At 39.2% G+C, this 17,789-nt stretch overlaps 1 protein-coding gene across 1 annotated transcript in view; it reads left to right on the top strand.

Moving 5' to 3' along the window:
• Window positions 1-17,789, top strand: part of LOC122788123 (acid-sensing ion channel 2-like) — a 1,562,929-nt gene that overhangs the window by 1,182,244 nt on the left and 362,896 nt on the right. The window contains exon 4 of the mRNA XM_044055062.1: window positions 16,037-16,187. Coding sequence (XP_043910997.1) covers window positions 16,037-16,187 — 151 coding nt within the window. The remainder of the gene's footprint in view (window positions 1-16,036; window positions 16,188-17,789) is intronic.

Genomic DNA, 17,789 nt, shown 5'->3' with positions numbered 1-17,789 from the left:
GATAACAAATACACACAGTAAAGTGCAATTTCCCTTAAGAGCACACCAAGATCACAGTCAGTCCGGGGCTGGTCGCTCCCTTGCTCTCCAGGTCTCCAATAAGACTCCCCACTGGCACAGCTATAGGGTCCAGATCTCAGCTTAGTGGGCAAGCTAAAACCTCTAGCACCCTCTCTGTCCAACCAGTGCTTCGTGTCCCTGCCCAAGTAGCTGACACACACACACACACACACACACACACACACACACACACACACACACACACTTTGAGATAAGAGTTTATACAACCACACAGACATTCCTGGAGAAGGCTGGCACAGTTTCTCCAGCTGTGCCCCTTTCTCCCAGACTATATGGTAGTTCCACTTGCCACCACCCACTAATACTTATCAGCTACTCAAAGGCCCTTAAAAGGGTGTAAAATTATTACTGTGCAATATTATTATCCAATTGGTAGTATAGCCCAGGGCTAAAGCTATTAGAGTGGCTTTGTACAATTTTACCAAAAGCATGCTAGTACTCTTAAGAGCTTAAATTATCTCTAGACAAACCAGCCACAGTTAAAAGGTTTTAAAATATTTAATAATAAATAATAAAAACACAAGATAATACTTCTTACTACACAGTGCTAGTCAAGAGTTCACAGATCATACAGAAATACTTAAAATAATTCAGTAGTACAGTTCTGACATCACAGAAAAACACTTACTCTAATCTTTCTAGTTCCTAGCTATTTCTAAAAGAAAACACAAGTCTAAGATAGCTTACATATGAGCAGGACAGTGATGTGAGTTGGATGATCAAGTCAAGAATGCTTAAAGCCTTCTGATTCTCTCTGTTTAAATTGCTATTGCAGTCCTGATTCCCATTACATCATTATTTATACTTTCCTGGTGTTCCCAGGCTGACAGAAACTGCATTTACATTCTTTTACACCTAGGCAGAAACAAGAGCAATAAAGGACATTCCACATGTAAATTCTGGTCATTAACTTTAGCCTTAAAACAATAGGCAGGAAGCCTTCATCTAGCCTGGCCGGAGCTGAATTGTAAACATCAAAGACTATCATGAAATAATTTCAATTTCAAAGAACAGACAAGAAATGCTTGAGTTAGCTTTCGTTACAGCAGAAGGCAGTGTTGCTACATTGTTTTGAGTTCAGCATTTCACAGCATATTCTGTCATTTAAGAAAACAAGCCTGTATTTCAACATTTATATTTACAAATGACAAAATTATCTGCACAATTTTATCTGGCTAGGCTGGCAGCATTTACAGGTTGTATAACAGAAAGAAGAAAATCATGCAAAATGTAGGAGGTGCAATATCTAGCAGGATAAAGTACTCTCATCAAACTAAACAAGCAACTCAGGCCAAATAAAGTCTACCAATGCCAAATCTGAGGTAAATTTGGCTGCCAAGAACAACCACAAGGCATTCTATAACTATGTCTGCAACCTCAAAGGCAATGCACAATTGTGTGCAGAGCTCATTGTTAATGGAGCCACTTATACTGAACCAGAAGATATAGCAAATCCACTGTCTGATAAATTCAGATCCAACTTTACCCCTTCTCCCCTTCAAACTTCCATCAGTTAATACCAGCAAATATAACTCCCATGCTATAATTAGGGAACAGGTCCTTAATGCTGTTTCTAAGGCCAATAACACTGCATCAATGGGCCCATACAATATTCTGGGATGCCTTCTAAATAGTATAAAACATGACCTATCAGGCCATCTGGAACTGAACTATAGCCTCCAAACAAGCTGTGTGCCTCATGAATGGAGAACAGAGACAGTCAACCTTCTGCACAAAGGGGGTCATCTACAGTCCCTGGAAACTACAGACCCATAAGTCTCAATAGTCTCATATGCAAAGCCATGGTAACAGTTGTGATCCATGGTTAATATCCCACCATACTGCCAGCAATATATGACGTCCCCCACTCAAAACTCAGGTCAGTAATTAAGGAGCCTCAATTATCACCACTGACTCCAGTGTGGGAGCTTCACAGAAAACACCAAAGCACAGAGCACCCAAGAGTAAAATTCTACAATTTCCCTTGCGCACAACAGGAACATGCTCTATTTCCTTTGACTGGACTATATACCTCTCTCCACCCCAAATGTAATCCTTTATTATGCACTTCAAAGCAATGTGTTCCAGTTTAAGACCTCTGACTCACTCATACTCAAAATAAATTTAAATCTCACACATTCTAACACTTATGGGAAGCCTGACCAGATTTCCATCTGTCTCTCCTCCCCAGAACAAATGGTAAATGCTGCCACCAGAGTCAGACAGGTCTACATGCCCTTCAAAGGGGATCAGTTATTAAAAATTAAGTATCAAAATAAATGATAGCTGTGACCAGAAGCAATGAGGCATTCGGGGTGACCTGGGGAGTATAAGCACATGGATTGTCCAGCCACAATATAAAGCAATGAAAAAAACAATTAATAATAAGTAAATCAATAATTTTCAATAAACACCAGAATTCAGTCACCATAAATATAAAATTAAACTGTAGGATAGAAGTTCATCATTTTAGAAAAACTCTATGTAAGTAACTAAACTTTCCTAATGTAACTAGAGAATACATCCATGATCTAATCTAAAACAGAACAGCAAGGCAAAGGCTGGCTTACAGTTTTTGGTGAGTCCTTTTTCTTGGGTATCCACTGTAGAGCACTGTAACTGACTGCAACTCTTAAATAGCTGCTCACAACTGACTTCAGCAGTATCTTTTCTAGTCCAGGTTAACCGTCTCAACCATCTTATTTTAAAAATAACTATCAGCTATTTAAAAAAGTTATTTTTCCTGTCAGTCATTTGTTCAAATAATCACATAGCAACCAGGAATATTCTAATAGCATCACCTACTGATCAGCTGATTCTCCACAGACAGTTTGCAGTTTAGAATCTCCCTCAAAAACATGTGCAATTAGAAATGTATCAAAACACTGACAGATTCTTTAAACATTTTATATAAATAGGGGAAAACTCAACATTTTAAACATTTATTTACAGTTTCACAATTAGACATGGTGGCATACAAATACAAGTTAAAATGAGAATATACACAAATCTCCTGCCAGACATGCTAACACAGATGACAGTATTTTCATTTTCTTCACATCCCCCCATGACCCAAGCATGATTTTTAAGTGACCCTTGAAAACTGATGTTTAACAAAATGGGTCTGCCTGGGAATATTAATCCACCCTCCTCCTGGACAATCCATTTTCGTTGACATTATTAACACCACTGCAGCATTTTTCTCGATGAGGAAACTTGACTAAGCACAGGCTCCACCCCATAATTTGAAGCATCTACCTGTACAATAAATTATTTCTTGTAATCTGGGCTGGCTAACACAGGGAGTCCTCCCAAAATCTCTTTAAGTTTTTGGAATGCCTGTTCACAATCTGTGGTACATACTACCTTGTCCAGTTAATTATTCTATTAAGGTCAGTAAGGGATGCAGCTGTGGTACTGTAATTAGGCACAAATTTCCTAGAAATGCTCTCACTTGTTTCTTAGTAACAGGAACTGGCCATTGACAGGTTCTAGCCTAATTTTTACCACTTCACACTCTGTGTCCTTAGTAAGTGACCTAAGCCATACCTGTTTGACACTTACTGGGTTTAATGGTTAATCCTGCCCTACTTAATCTATCCAAGACATCCTTAATATGCTGGTTTGCAAATGCCCATAGCATAGTCTTCAATGTAGAGTTTATCCTTTCCACAAGACCATTAGTCTGGGGATAGTAGGGGGTGGTCTTCAGATGTTTCACCCCACAATGCTTCCACAGACAAGTCAGCAAGTTTGACATGAAGTTGGCACCTTGGTCAGTCAGTATTTTCTGTGGAAAACCTACTCTGCTGCTGATTTCTAGCAAAACAGTTGCCACCGTTACCTTCGTCAATAGATGGCAATGCCACCACCTCAGGATATCTGGCAAGCATAGTCTACTAACACCAAGATGCATTTCTTTCATGTAGTACTTGGAGTACTCAGGGGTCCCACAATATCCAGGGACACTCTCTGAAATGGTTCTTTGATAACAGGCAAAGGCATTAATGGAGCCCTAGCCCTGTTCCCTGCTTTACCAATATTTTGGCACTGTTCACAAGCCTTACAATATCTTACCACATCCCTCACAATCCCAGGCGAATAGAAATTGTGCATAATACGTCTCTTAGTACGTCTTATGCCGATATGACCTGAGCAAGGAATGTCATGTACTATGGCTAAAAGTGCAGATGGTAAGCTCTAGGCAGTACCAACTACCATATTACTTCACCTTCTAGCCCACCTCCAGGAGTCCAGTCTCTATACAGCAAACCTTTGTTTCAGGATACAGACTCACCTCTTCCTCAAGCCTCATTTTCCTCATTAGCCATCTTCCTCAAGTTTAGTTATATAGGATCCGTAAGATGAGTCTGTCTAAACTCTGCCTTTGTAACCTTCCCCAGCTCCCTTTCCACAGGTAGCCTAGTCACTTCTGACAGTTGTGCCTCGTTGAAACTCTGGGTACCACCACTCACCTCCATCCTCATTGTCACCATATCCAAGGGAACATCAGTATCCACCAGCAGCTATGCTTCACATTCAGACTTACTGTTATCAGATAGCACCTTCTCTGAAACAACCCCCATACCAGTCCCAACTTCAGGTATGAGATCTTTCTCGTCTCTCCCAGAGTACTGGACTTGCATGCCTTTCTCCAAGCCTGACTCGATGTCACTGCATGTACAGAAGGTACTACATCATCAAAGTCATTCCCTGTCATGTCTGCAGGAATATCCTCAAACACACCTACTTGCTTGCTGCCTCTTCAACCCTCCCAATCAAAATGAACCCTGGACAAAGGTATATGGAACGGGATCCCTCCCAATGCTCTGACTAGAGTGAACTGCCCAAGCAAGTACTGCTCTTCTCTAACCACTACAGGCCTCACAATGGTTATGTCAGAAGCTGTGTCCCTCTTAGCAGTTGCCTGTTTATGATCTACTAAGATAGGATATACATTTTGGTGATAATTTGGCACCCCAGTTGTTTCTAAACAACTTACCACTGGCAGTTTTTCATCCACACTTACTGGTGCCCTCACCTTCCGTTTCTCACCTTGCCTCAATGGATATTTGGCTGCTGTGTGTCCCCTCTGGTTGCACTTGAAACATCTAATCCCTAACCATGCACTTTGATTCCCCTGTTACTGGTGTACTCTGTTGGCATGATTTAGACTGCCCCCCCATGTGTTCCTAATATGTCCATGTGCAGCAATGGGTATCACTTTCTTATACAGTGGTGGTCTGCTTGCCAAGTAGACATCCCCTTTTTCTCCACAATTCCTCTGCAGCGTTACACTCACAGTCTGCTAACCAGACTCTCATGTCATCAGACAAAGTACTGAGAGTTTTTTTCGTCACCAAAAGGTCTGCCAGTCCCTCAAAAGTGTTGATCTGACACTCAGTCACCCATGTGTGAAAGTAAGTACTTAAGTCAGCAATATAGTCACTTACACTTTCATCTGCCTTGGGACTATCTTCACGAAACTTTTTTCTATATGCCTCAGGTGTAAGTTTGAAACAGTCAAGCAAGCAACATTTAATTTTGTCATAATTGAAACAATCTACATCCTTTAACTTTGCTATAGTCTGAACAGATTTACCATGGAGTAAAATCATATTGTCTACATACCCTCCCAAAAATATGAGTAAAACTATCAGAGTTATCACCATCCCTGTACTGAGCTGAGGAAAAAGGTTTACTGACCTTTACAGCTTCTGGGGTCCAGTTATTCCCTTCCCTATTACCTCCATGACCCTCTCGAAGACTAAGAAGCTCCACTTCATGCTGGTGCTGTCTCTCATTCTCCTCACACTGTTTCTTGTTGTTCTCAGCTTCTAAATGTCTCAGTCTCTCTGCTGATTCCAGTTCAAGGTATTTGGTCTCCAGTTCATATTGGTGCCGCTTCTCCTCAGCCTCCAGTTCCAATATCCTTAACTCCAGACTGGTTCTCAAGTCCTCTAAATAAAATGTGGACTGTCTTGTCTTAGCAGGCTGCACATTACCAACACTAAACTGGATATCCTCTGTACAGGTGGTCTGAGCTGTGGCTGCAACCAAGGCTGAAATCATTGCTTCCTTGGTCATGTTGGCATGCACCAATCCTCTGTCTTCACACTCCTTAGACAGCTGGGTGTTTGTCAGTTTGCTAAAATCTTCTTCTATCCCTGACTATCTAACTACAAAGAAAAGAAATAAAACTGTGGTGGATTGAAATTCTGAATGTTTACATTGTGGCTGTTAAGAATGCACACCTTAAAGACAGCCACCCATAGGCTACTGAAATCCAATTAAAAATCCCACTAAGCTGCCAACAGTAATGTGATGTCTGGTTAATATCCCACCAAACTGCCACCAATATGTGATGTCCCCCACTTAAAACCCAGGTCAGTAATTAAGTAGACTTAATACTCACCACTGACTCCAGTGTGGGAGTGGCACGGAAAACACTAGAGCATAGAGCACGCACGAGTAAAATTTCACAATTTCCCTTGAGCACAACAGGAACAAGATTTGTCTCCTGAGACTGGACTGTATACCTCTGTCCACCCCACCCCAATTGTAATCCCTTATTGTGCATTTTAGAGCAGCATGTTCCAATTTAAGACCTCTGACTCACTCACACTCAAAATAAATTTAAATCTCACACACACTTAACACTTATGGGATGCCTGACACAGATTTCCAACTGTGTCCCCTCCCCAATACAAACGGTAAATGCCTCCACCAGAATCAGACAGGTCTACACACCCTTCAAAGGGTGATCAGTTATTAAAAATTAAATATCAAAATAAATGATAGCAAAGACCAGAAGCAGCCAGACATTCGAGGTGACCTGGGGAGTATCAAACAGGTTTAAACACTCTCTAATCAGCACACTGATTGTCCAGCCATAATGTGAACTAATGAAAACATTGAAATATAAGTAAAATGATTACAAGAATGCAAGTCAATAAGTTTCAATAAACACCAGAATTCAATCACCAGAAATATAAAACTAAACTGTAGGATAGAAGTCCATCATTTTAGAAAAAACTCTATTTAAATAACTAAACTTTCCTAATCTAACTAGAGAATATTGTCCCTTATCTAATCTAAAACATAACAGCAAGTCAAAGGCAAGCTTACAGTTTTTCGTGAATCCTTTTTCATGGATATCCACTGCACACTCCGAAAATACTGTAACCAACTGCAACTCTTAACTAACTGCTCACAATTCACTTCAGCAGTCTCTTTTATAGTCCAGATTAACAGTCTCAACTGTCTTATTTTAAAAATGACAGTCAGCTGTTTGAAAATTCTTTTTCTTGTCAATCATCTGTTCAAATAATCACATAGCAACCAAGAACATTCTAATGACATCACCTACTGATCTTCTGGTTCTCCACCTACAGTCTGTACTTTAGAATCTCTCTCACAAACATGTACAATTAGAAATGTATCAAAACACTGACAGATTCTTTAAACATTTTGTATAAACAGGGAAATACTCAACATTTTAAAAACATATTTCCATTTTCACAATTAGACATGGTGGCATACAATACAACTTAATCTGAGAATATACACAAATCTCCTACCAAACACGCTAAGGCAGATGGCAGTGTTTTTATTTTCTTTGCAACAATTATCATGGTTATGATTAATTATAACATAGGAAACCTCCAGATACTGGAAACAACCCAAATTGGTTTTGACAAGGAAAACTCATACCTACTCAGCCTGGTGGATTTCTTTGAGGGGGGGGGTCACCAAAGCAATGGATTAAGGCAAAGTGGTTCATACTGTCTACCTTGACCTGGCCAAGGCATTAGACACAATACCTCACTTGGACATTGTTGACAAACTCAAGAGGTTAGTTACAAACCCTTATGTTACCCAGTAGATAGATATCTGGCTTAGAGACAGGACCAAATAAGTTAGAATTGGGGAGTCCACCTCTATAAAGATGCCAGTCATAAGTGGAATCCCTCAGGGATTCATCATGGGACCACTCCTTTTTGGCATTTACTTCTCTGATGTCAAGTCCAATGTCAATGGCCTTTGGCTGACTAAATTTGCTGATGTTTGCAAATTAGGAACTGTCATTGAATCCCCCACTGACACAAATGTTCTCCGGGAAGGGCTGACACAGATAAATAACTGGTGTCAGAACAACAGACTAAAACTAAATGCCAAGAAATGTATAATAGTATTCTTTGGGAAGTTATCCACCCCTAGTAACTATCATAATGACAATACACCCCCAAGAGCTGACCCAGTAGTCAAGGACTTGGGTAAACACATAGACAATAATCTAGTCTTTGACCATCACATATCTACAGTACTGAGGAAATCATTCTAGTTGTATGCAACTTATAAACAAAGGTATGGCATCTAGGTCATCAGACTGATCATTGAGTACAGTGTTCCCTTTGGTATATACCTAACCAGGCATTTCTAACAATTGGAACATCCACAGATGTTCCACACTAAAAGATTATAGAGTGTAAGTAAACATATCCTATGCAGACTGCCTCAAGGTCCTATACCTGTATGCTGTCTCCTACAGGCTGTTGAGGGGATATCTATGCCTGGCCTACAAGGCATTGTTAGTTCCCACTTTGATGGACCTCCTGTATATCAACAAAACAAACTGCACCAGAATTATCCATTCTAAAGATATAAACCTTGCCAGTGATATAACTAAGACCTGCTGGAGAGATATGTATATATCGCAGACACTACCCCTTGTCTGCTACAGGCTCCTCATCCTTGTGAAGCAGAGTTCTCCCTATCCCAATTCAAGTTTAACTTGGATAATTGGATAGGCAACAGGAAATTCATCCCTGATTTGACACGTGTTTCTAATAGACACATTCAGCCTGTAAATGGTTCATTTCCAAAGTCCCTGCTTGTAAATATTTAATCTCCCAAGCCCCTGCTTACACTTATCAAGGGTAGAAGACCTTTTCAGAGATTTGAGATGCATGGCAGGGCTTAAAAAGGCGCTTGTGGTCATTAGCCTAGTAAATACCTATGAAGAAAACCAAGTCAACACCAACCACTACACATAAAAATACACATCACAGTTTCTCCACAAGTCTCCCCTAAGGCAAAATACCACACATTCAGACATCTTGGTCAAAGGAGACTTCATCATGAGAAACATGGATGGCACCCTCATCAGGTTGAATAAAGAGAGGGCTGCAGTCAATTGTCTGTTAGAGACCAAGATGTGCCAGATCACATAGGAACTCAGGTCACTCAACCCACAAGTACCAGTGTGACTCAGTCATAGTCCATGTGGATGTGAATGACGTGAGATGCACTTCCCTGGACTACATGATGAGAGAATGATGGACCTCTCGGAATACATGTTGCAGGCTGGTATGAGCCTTCCATTGAGCAGTACTCCACCCTCACCAAGAATTACACCACAATACAATCAGAAAGTGACTGACTTCAATAATTGGCTTAGCTACTGGTGTCATTCCAAGGGATACAGTATTTGTCAGCCTTAGAAAACATGATTGACAGACCACACTGCCTTGACAGAGATGGACTGCACCTGTTGCCACTAGACTTCCGAATATTGGCCAAGGTATTAGCCACTCCCATAGTGCCTTTTTTAGGCAGTGCCAAACTAGCAGATTTACCAAATGTAACAACTCTTCTAATGCCAAGCTGAAGGTACTACTGCTCAGTGATAGGAGTTTTAACAAAGATGTGGTTCAAGGCTGGGGAAAGCAAGGTTACAATGCTTGTCATATATTCAGACCACCCTCTGAAAGAGAAAAATGAAAGAAGAAAATGTTTCCATTTATATATAAAGCAATCACATCTCCAGATTGGTCAAGAAGGATGACTCGCTTTAGCTACTCCATGTTCAGCTGTCCAAAGCAAAATCTCCCACCTTATCATTGCTAGCTACAGGTCCGCAATCACGAACCATGAAAACTACTCCATTTACCCCCAAATCACTTACCATTAGCCCAACACACTACTCATGGAAGACTTTAACTACTACTCTGCAAACTAGGAAGCATACATGATCACTTATGCAGGTTCAGAGATTCCTGGACTTTGTCAATGCAAATGCTCTGGAACAGCTGATCTGCACTTTTACTAGGGGCTCAAGTATCCATGACATAGTACTCACAAACAAGGGGATGTTGCACCCCCAGCAGCGTAGTGTCTTCATGCCTAAGATTGGATCACAAATTGGTCTCCTTTGAAATAAATGTAACAGTAGAACCCCATCAACCTCTAAACCCTAAAGAATTTTTGCAAGGCAAACTACCTTCTATTAAGTGATATCATGGATAATTTTAAAGCTCCCCTAACTCAGAAAACACAAATGCATATGTAGAAGTATACACAAATGCCCTATACAACCACTTAAACAACTGTATAGAAACAGCAGTACATGACTGAATTAAACCCAGGTACAGCCAGAAAAACAAGTCTCCCTGGTGGATGCCTGGCATAAATAGACTGTAACATATGGAAGAAATTTCTGTCTAGAATTAAGTGGGAGGGTGCACAACAGAGAAAAAAAAACTCTCATTTGTCTCAAAGGGCAAATCCGGGAACTAGTCAAGTTTTCAAAAGCTCAGTATGAGACTAAATTAGCCTCCCAAGCAAAGGATAACCACAGAGCATTTTTATATATGTCCAACATCTTAAGGGAAACTCTAAACAATGTGCTAAGTTAGCTGTAGATTGCACTACCTATACTCAGCCAGAAATAGCAAACCTGCTGGCTGATAAAAGCAGCTCAAATTTCAACCCCTTATTATATCCGGTCACTACCTATGAAATATGACCCCTACCATTCCTGTGCCTGTTATCACAAAGGAACAGGTCATCACTGTGCTCTCTAAAACTAGAAACATGGCATCAATGGGTCCTGATGGAATCACAGGGTGCCTGCTAAATAGCTAGAAACCTAGCAGACCCACTCATATCTCTATTTAATCACAGTTTCCAGACAGGCTTTGTCCCAGTAGAGTGGAGAATAGCAACATTCATCCTTCTGCACAAGGGGGGGACCATCAACTAACCCAGGAATCTACCGACCCATAAGCCTGACTAGCCTGATATGCAAAGGATAATCACTGACCTGATTAACAACAGCATAGGAAATCTCCAGATACTAGACCTAACCCAGCTTGGTTTCCTCAAGGCACGTCTTGTCTGCTTATTCTGTTGGACTTCTTTGAGAAGGTCACCAATGCCATGGATGAGGGTAAGATGGTGCATACCAGCTATCTTAACCTGGTCAAGACAGTTGACACATTACCCCACTTGTGTTATAGATAAACTCATAGTATTGGGCATAAACCTCTATGTCGACAGATGGATAGCCAGATGACTTATGGATAGGACCCTTGTTGTTAGAGTAGGGAAATCAATATCCCGAAAGAGGCTAGTCACAAGTGAAGTACCACAGGGCTCAGTACTGGTCCCCCTCCTGTTTGGGATAAGACAAATGTAAATGGCCTTTGGCTGACCAAGATTGCTGATGACTGCATATTGTGGGCAATCACTGACTCCTCAAATGATGCTGATATCCTACAGAAATGTCTGATGCAGAGCCATGGCCTCAAACTAAATGTGAAGAAGTGCATAGTAATACCCTTTGGGAAATCAAGTATCCCTACAAATTACAACATTGATAGCACCCCCTAAGAGTGGACCCAATGGCAAGAGATCTGAATACTCAGATAGATAGTAATCTGAACTTTGACCACCATGTGTCCATAGTGTTGAGGAAATCCTTCTATGTGGCTCAGTGTATAAGTAAGGGCATGCCATCCAAATCTACGGATGTCATAGTACCACTACACTCGATCATCATCAGACCAATTAAGGGAGCACAGTGCATCCTTTGGCATGTACCTCACTAGACACCTGCAACAGTTAGAGCATTCTCAGAGGTTTCTCACAGAAATAAATAAATAAAAATTGCAGGATATAATCAACATGTCATATACAGACCAATTAAAAGCCCTATCACTGTATTCAGTTTCCTACTAATTGCTGAGTGGTGATCTCTGCCTGACGTACAAAGCAATCTCTGATCCAGCCCTGATGGAAATGTATATTTGCAAAACTAACTGCACAGAGGTTACGCACTACAGAGACGTCAGCCTGATCTCTGACATGAATAGATTGTGCTGGAAAAACAAATATTTGTCCCAGAGTTTGCCCCTCCTTTGGAGTAGGCTTCCTAATCACATGAAACAGAGCCCTTCACTGACCATCTTTAAGTGCAACATGGACCGATGGATGTGAAATTGCAAAGGTGCCTGTGTCCCTTAGGGACAGAGGTAGTCTGTTAAAACTGTTAAATCATGCATGCTGTCCCTTGTTCTTTCCCCTGTGTATAGAAAATTGGGCAAAATCTGGGTAAAACTTGCTAGGCTTGTAAGAGTCTTGAGCCGTTAGCCTACTAATTTCATATGAACCCATGAACTTATAATTATAGTCCTCTAAAATATACTTTACTGAGTTTTGTTTGCATTTGTCCATGTTTTATTGTTGACCCTTCAACATTTCCAAAATATTTATGCACTCCCTCCTGCTCAAGTTCCTTTATATCACATTCCTGTCCCAGACTGATATTTTCTTGGTGCTCCAGCTTTCCTGTTTTAAATGTTGCACTTTTACAAGACCAAATGACATTCTTATGTCATCTGAAAAAAGTTTTGACCACTTCAAGTTGTGCTTTTAGCTCCTCTTCTGATGAAATATACAGTTATAAATAATCCACAATAATTAGATAAGTCTTTACACTTTTTTTGTTTTCTGGGAGCTAAACTGTAACCATAACTTAATCTATTAAGTAGACAGCTAAATCGGTTAAGGTCAAGCAAAACAGCAGTGGTGTCAGAGAGACCCTGGAATATTCCCCTTTGAAATGTTATCCCAGGGATAATGATTTGCACTCTGTTGTAGCTTAGCTGCAAAGTTGTTTGCACTGTTTCATGATTACTGTAATGTAACTGATAATGTAGGTTGTATCTTATACACCTGTAAGCACTCTTTTATCCATGAATGTGGGATGCTGTCAAATGCTTTTTTGCAATCTATCTGTGCCATATGAGTTATATTCTTCCCCTTTTTACAATTCTTTAATATGGCTTTATTTAACAACAAATGATCCTTTGCTCCATATGACTTTCTTTTGTTACCCTTTTGTTCTATTGCCATGACTGAGTTTTCTACTAAATGACTATAAACTTGTCGGCATCAATTCCAATATATAGTTTATACATCGTCAAAAGGCAAGTTATTAGTCAATAGTTTTTACAATAGTTTGCAGGTTCAGTTTTAAGGAGAAGTATCAATTTTCCTGTTGTTAACCAGGTTGGTGTCTGCTTGGGCCACGCATATAAGTAGTTCTTACTCAGACCTAAATATTCATGTAAAGATGTTAATACTTTTAGCCAGAAGTTAGGTACTGCATCTTGAGTGGAGGTTTTCCACTTAGGAGTTTTTCTTATTTTTATTTGTTTCCCCTGGCTGTTGCTCTGTCCCATTTCATATCCTGTACATTTGAATGTCTGTTCCTTTTACTTATTCTATCCAGTCAGCATTTTTGTTATGTTCCACAGAGTCTTCTTAAATATTTCTCCAAAATGTGTCCAGTTACTCTTTTTTTGGGTGATGTTTCTATTCATTTTACTTTGTTTCCCAATTTTCTATAAAACCTTTTTGAATCATCAGTGAGTGGTTTATTTTGTACTTTTCCTTTAAAATTATTTGCATATATTCAAGTTTTTCTGCCTTTGCTGGTATCCTTAGTTTATAATTTGTAATAGTTTATGATAGAGCCTTGTCTGTACTGTGCATTATGTTTATCATATCTATCCAAGTATTTTTCTGATGTTTTCTCGATTCTGTACTCGTTTAACAGTGACCCTACTTTTCTTAATTGCTTTATAGTTTTCTCTATTCGATACTTCCACGATGGCTTTAATTTGTTCCCTTTCTTTCTCTTATTGCCCTGTGTTTTGTGGTAAGACTTTATCTGTTATTAATTCAGCTGCATAGTAATATATATCCTATTTACTTCTGCTATATCACATGGGTTTCTGTTAATAGTCTTCATTACTGTGTTCATTTGTGTTATCAAGCTTCATTTTGGATCCTAATGACTTTCTGTAATCTATTTCTTTCGTCAGTCTTAATATCCATCACTATTAAATCAAGCAACTCTTTCCTAAGATGACTTTCTTCTAAACTGAGGGCATATTCTTTGTTCACGATTTCCTGCAGACATTCTACAGAAAGTTCCAAAATATCCTCCTGTGATGTATTCTCTCCAACTGCACCCTGCTTCATTCATTGCTCTTTCATGTTGGAACTCGCTGCATAACATTGACTGTGTCAGAAATGTCACTCTTTTCTGCTCCTTCCCTTGCTATGCAACTTCAAATGTTTTGTACTGGTTTCTTACTGATGACTTCAGAGTATCTTCATGTGGCAACTGATCAGTTCCTTCCCATTCCACCTGTTTCTCATTAATTTGGGAACTCAGTGTTACATCATGCTGCAACATTACCAGAGTTGGATTTTCTACACTTAATCCTTCACTTCACAGGCAATCCATAACTTTGGTTTCCATTTCTTTAACTTCTCCATTACTACTTCTCTTTTCTTCTTTACCCCACTTCATTTTCCTATTTTTTTTGTATTATGAAACTTTGCATGTCCAGATGCCTTTGCCTGCATTTTTCTTCAAATATATCTGATGCTGCTTTTTTTGTATTGATTAGCTTTGCTTTTTCCCTAGTATAGATATTGCACTATATTAAAATATTTTGCTTTTCTATGTCCATACTTCTTCTTCATATGTCTCCAACACTCTACCTGTTTACCTTACTTTGGGGACTCATTGTTCCATTATGCTGCAGCATATCCTGTGTTAGACTTTCTCCACTAAATCATACACGTAACAGGTATTCCATAACTTATGCTTCTATTTAACTAATCTTCTGTTCTACATTCCCCCTTTGTGAACTTATTTTTTTTTTGTATTGCTAAATCTTCCATATCTGGATGCCTCTGCCTATATTTCTCTTCAAATATCTTTGGAGTTGCTTTTTTGTATTGATTAATTTGGCTTTCTGCTTTGCATAGATATTGCACCATATTAGATCTCTCCTTCTTTCCCATGTCTTTGCTTCTTTTTTAAAACCTTTCAAAATTGCCAGGTTTTGTTCTTTATATGTTTGCACTCTCTCAGTTATTTCTTTTTCCAAATGGCCCAAAGTTTCTTGGTCTGTATAATGTTTTTCATGGATCTCTTGCATTAATGAACACAAATTTGCATTTGAAGTATTTGACAGTTTTTCTTTCCTCTAATTTCTCTCTTAATCTTTTAGAATATCATCTACTGTAATTCTGAACTTCTTGCATAAAAGTAACAAAACTTAATTTCTTTCTTATCCTCGGTAGTGTACTTTAGCATCTTATGGTTCTTTTTTTGGCCTGTCAGTTTGTGCTTTTTGTGGACTACTACTTCATTCTACCTTTGTATTGTTTTTATATAATCAGCTGTTTGCACATTGTTTCTTATTACATGCGGCTCTTAACTTCCATCTCTGGAGTGCCGGGGGCTACTTTGCAGGTTGAACATTAAGACACACACACACACACACACACACACACACACACACACACACACACACACACACACACACACTTGTAGCACTATTTGCTCCATAGTAGAAGACTGTACTTGTCATGATCCTTTTTCAGACTACTTCAGAGTGAGTGAGGTTATGAAGGACCATTCAAGTTGCTTTTGCAATGATCATCATTGTAAGAAATTGTCCTTTTTCTTAACAGACATATACTAACTTGTTCACCTCAGTTGTGTAAATATCAGAATGTGAATGTTAAAAGTAGCTACAAAAGTAGTGCTTCTTTATTCATGCTTTTATTTTCTCTGTGTCACTTGCAGCTAACGTACCTTCCTCCTCCCTGGGGAGACTGCCAATCTTCTCCCCTGGACTCGGACTTCTTCCCCGTTTACAGCATTACTGCATGCAGGATAGACTGTGAAACTAAATACATCGTAGAAAACTGCAACTGCCGTATGGTTTACATGCCAGGTATGTAATCCTTTCAAACCAATACCTATTTCATGTTCATATTTGACACAGGACCTTAATATCTTTAAAGAAAAATAATATTGTATTTCCATATTTTGTAAAAATTGCTTCAGTAATAAATCAGAAGTTGATGTTATAACTATGATTATTTAATTCTGCCAATCCATGATATGTGTTGGCAACACAACACAAACAATGAGAAGTCAGTCTAGCCTTGACTCCATCCATCCACACCCTTTTCCAATTTTGCACATGGGGTCAGGGTGTCACTTCACCAGTGACAACTATCTACAGCCAAGGTTTATACCACACTGGGTGGCTAGCCCTGCAGTGGGGGTACTTCCATACCACACACTCACATGCAAACTCACAACTATGGTCAATTTAGAGTATCCATTCCACCTACTGTATATCTTTGGAATGTGGGAGGAAACCAGAGCACCTGGAGGAAACCTACACAAACACAGGGAGGACATGCAAACTATGCACAGAAGGTACCCCAGCTGAAAATCAAACTGAGAAACCTCTTGCTCTGAGGCAACAATTATATCTTCCATGTCGATCCTTGAATATGTTTGTGAATCTCAGTCTTTTGTTATCTAACCAATGCACAGATGTATTCACATTCTTGATTCTGTTAAGTGTTACTAAGGTCCTAGACTGAAGATCTGTTTTACTGACAGATGTCTTGTGCATATTTTACAGCCGTTTGAGAATACAACACAGTGAAAGTTAAATCATCAATATCAATCTGATGTGACACAGTTACTTTGCTTTGTTGTGCAGTAACTGAACAGAACAGATATTTTTAACGTGGTTGTGCATAAACAGTCTGGAAGATGAGACATTACTGCCACATTATTTCATAACTTGTCTGACACATCGGATATGCTTACTGTATGTTCCTTAAATACTGTTTCAGGGATAGAATATGCTTACTGTATGCTTCTTTGGCTTTTCTCAACTAACAGCTCCTACAGGAAGTACCATTGGTTGAATTTTTAATACACATAAGCTATACCAACTCTTTAAGCATAGACATTTTCTGAATATCTTTTAAAGGCAAAGGGCTCGACTGCTACTTTTAGGGCATGTTTTAGAAATGCTAACACTGAAGTTAAAATAGCCTTAATATTTTGGCAGCACACACGTGTGTGTATGCACATGTTTGAGCATACGTGTGTGTGTGTGTATTTGTGCATGTATGTATGTGAAACAAATGAAAATGCTTGCTAGATGAAATAAGAGCTTCTGACATGAATAACTTCTAACCATTTTATCTCCTGACATCATCTGCATATTTTTGAAAACATGTCCACTGCACAAAGCAACATAATGAGTGGATATTTGCTGTGCAGTTAAACAACTGGTATAAATGTTAACATTTTTCACTGGCTAATACTAGATGTGCTTAGATTAATATTGGATACTAAGAATGTCATTAATATAATCAGCTAATGTAATGTACTGAGCAATGTGCTGACAAAGTCATCTCATTATATAGTACTGCTGTGCGTGAACCTTAGAGATGCAGCTGAAACTCTTTTACTGCGTTTTCATGTATAAATGAAACAAGATTTTATAAATGGATAAACATAAGGA

Source organism: Protopterus annectens, chromosome 13.part0, assembly GCF_019279795.1.
Source record: "Protopterus annectens isolate FY-2018-M chromosome 13.part0, PAN1.0, whole genome shotgun sequence".
Taxonomy (NCBI): domain Eukaryota; kingdom Metazoa; phylum Chordata; order Ceratodontiformes; family Protopteridae; genus Protopterus; species Protopterus annectens.
The sequence above is the reverse complement of the archived record's forward strand: the minus strand, read 5'-3'. Positions and strand labels throughout refer to the sequence as shown.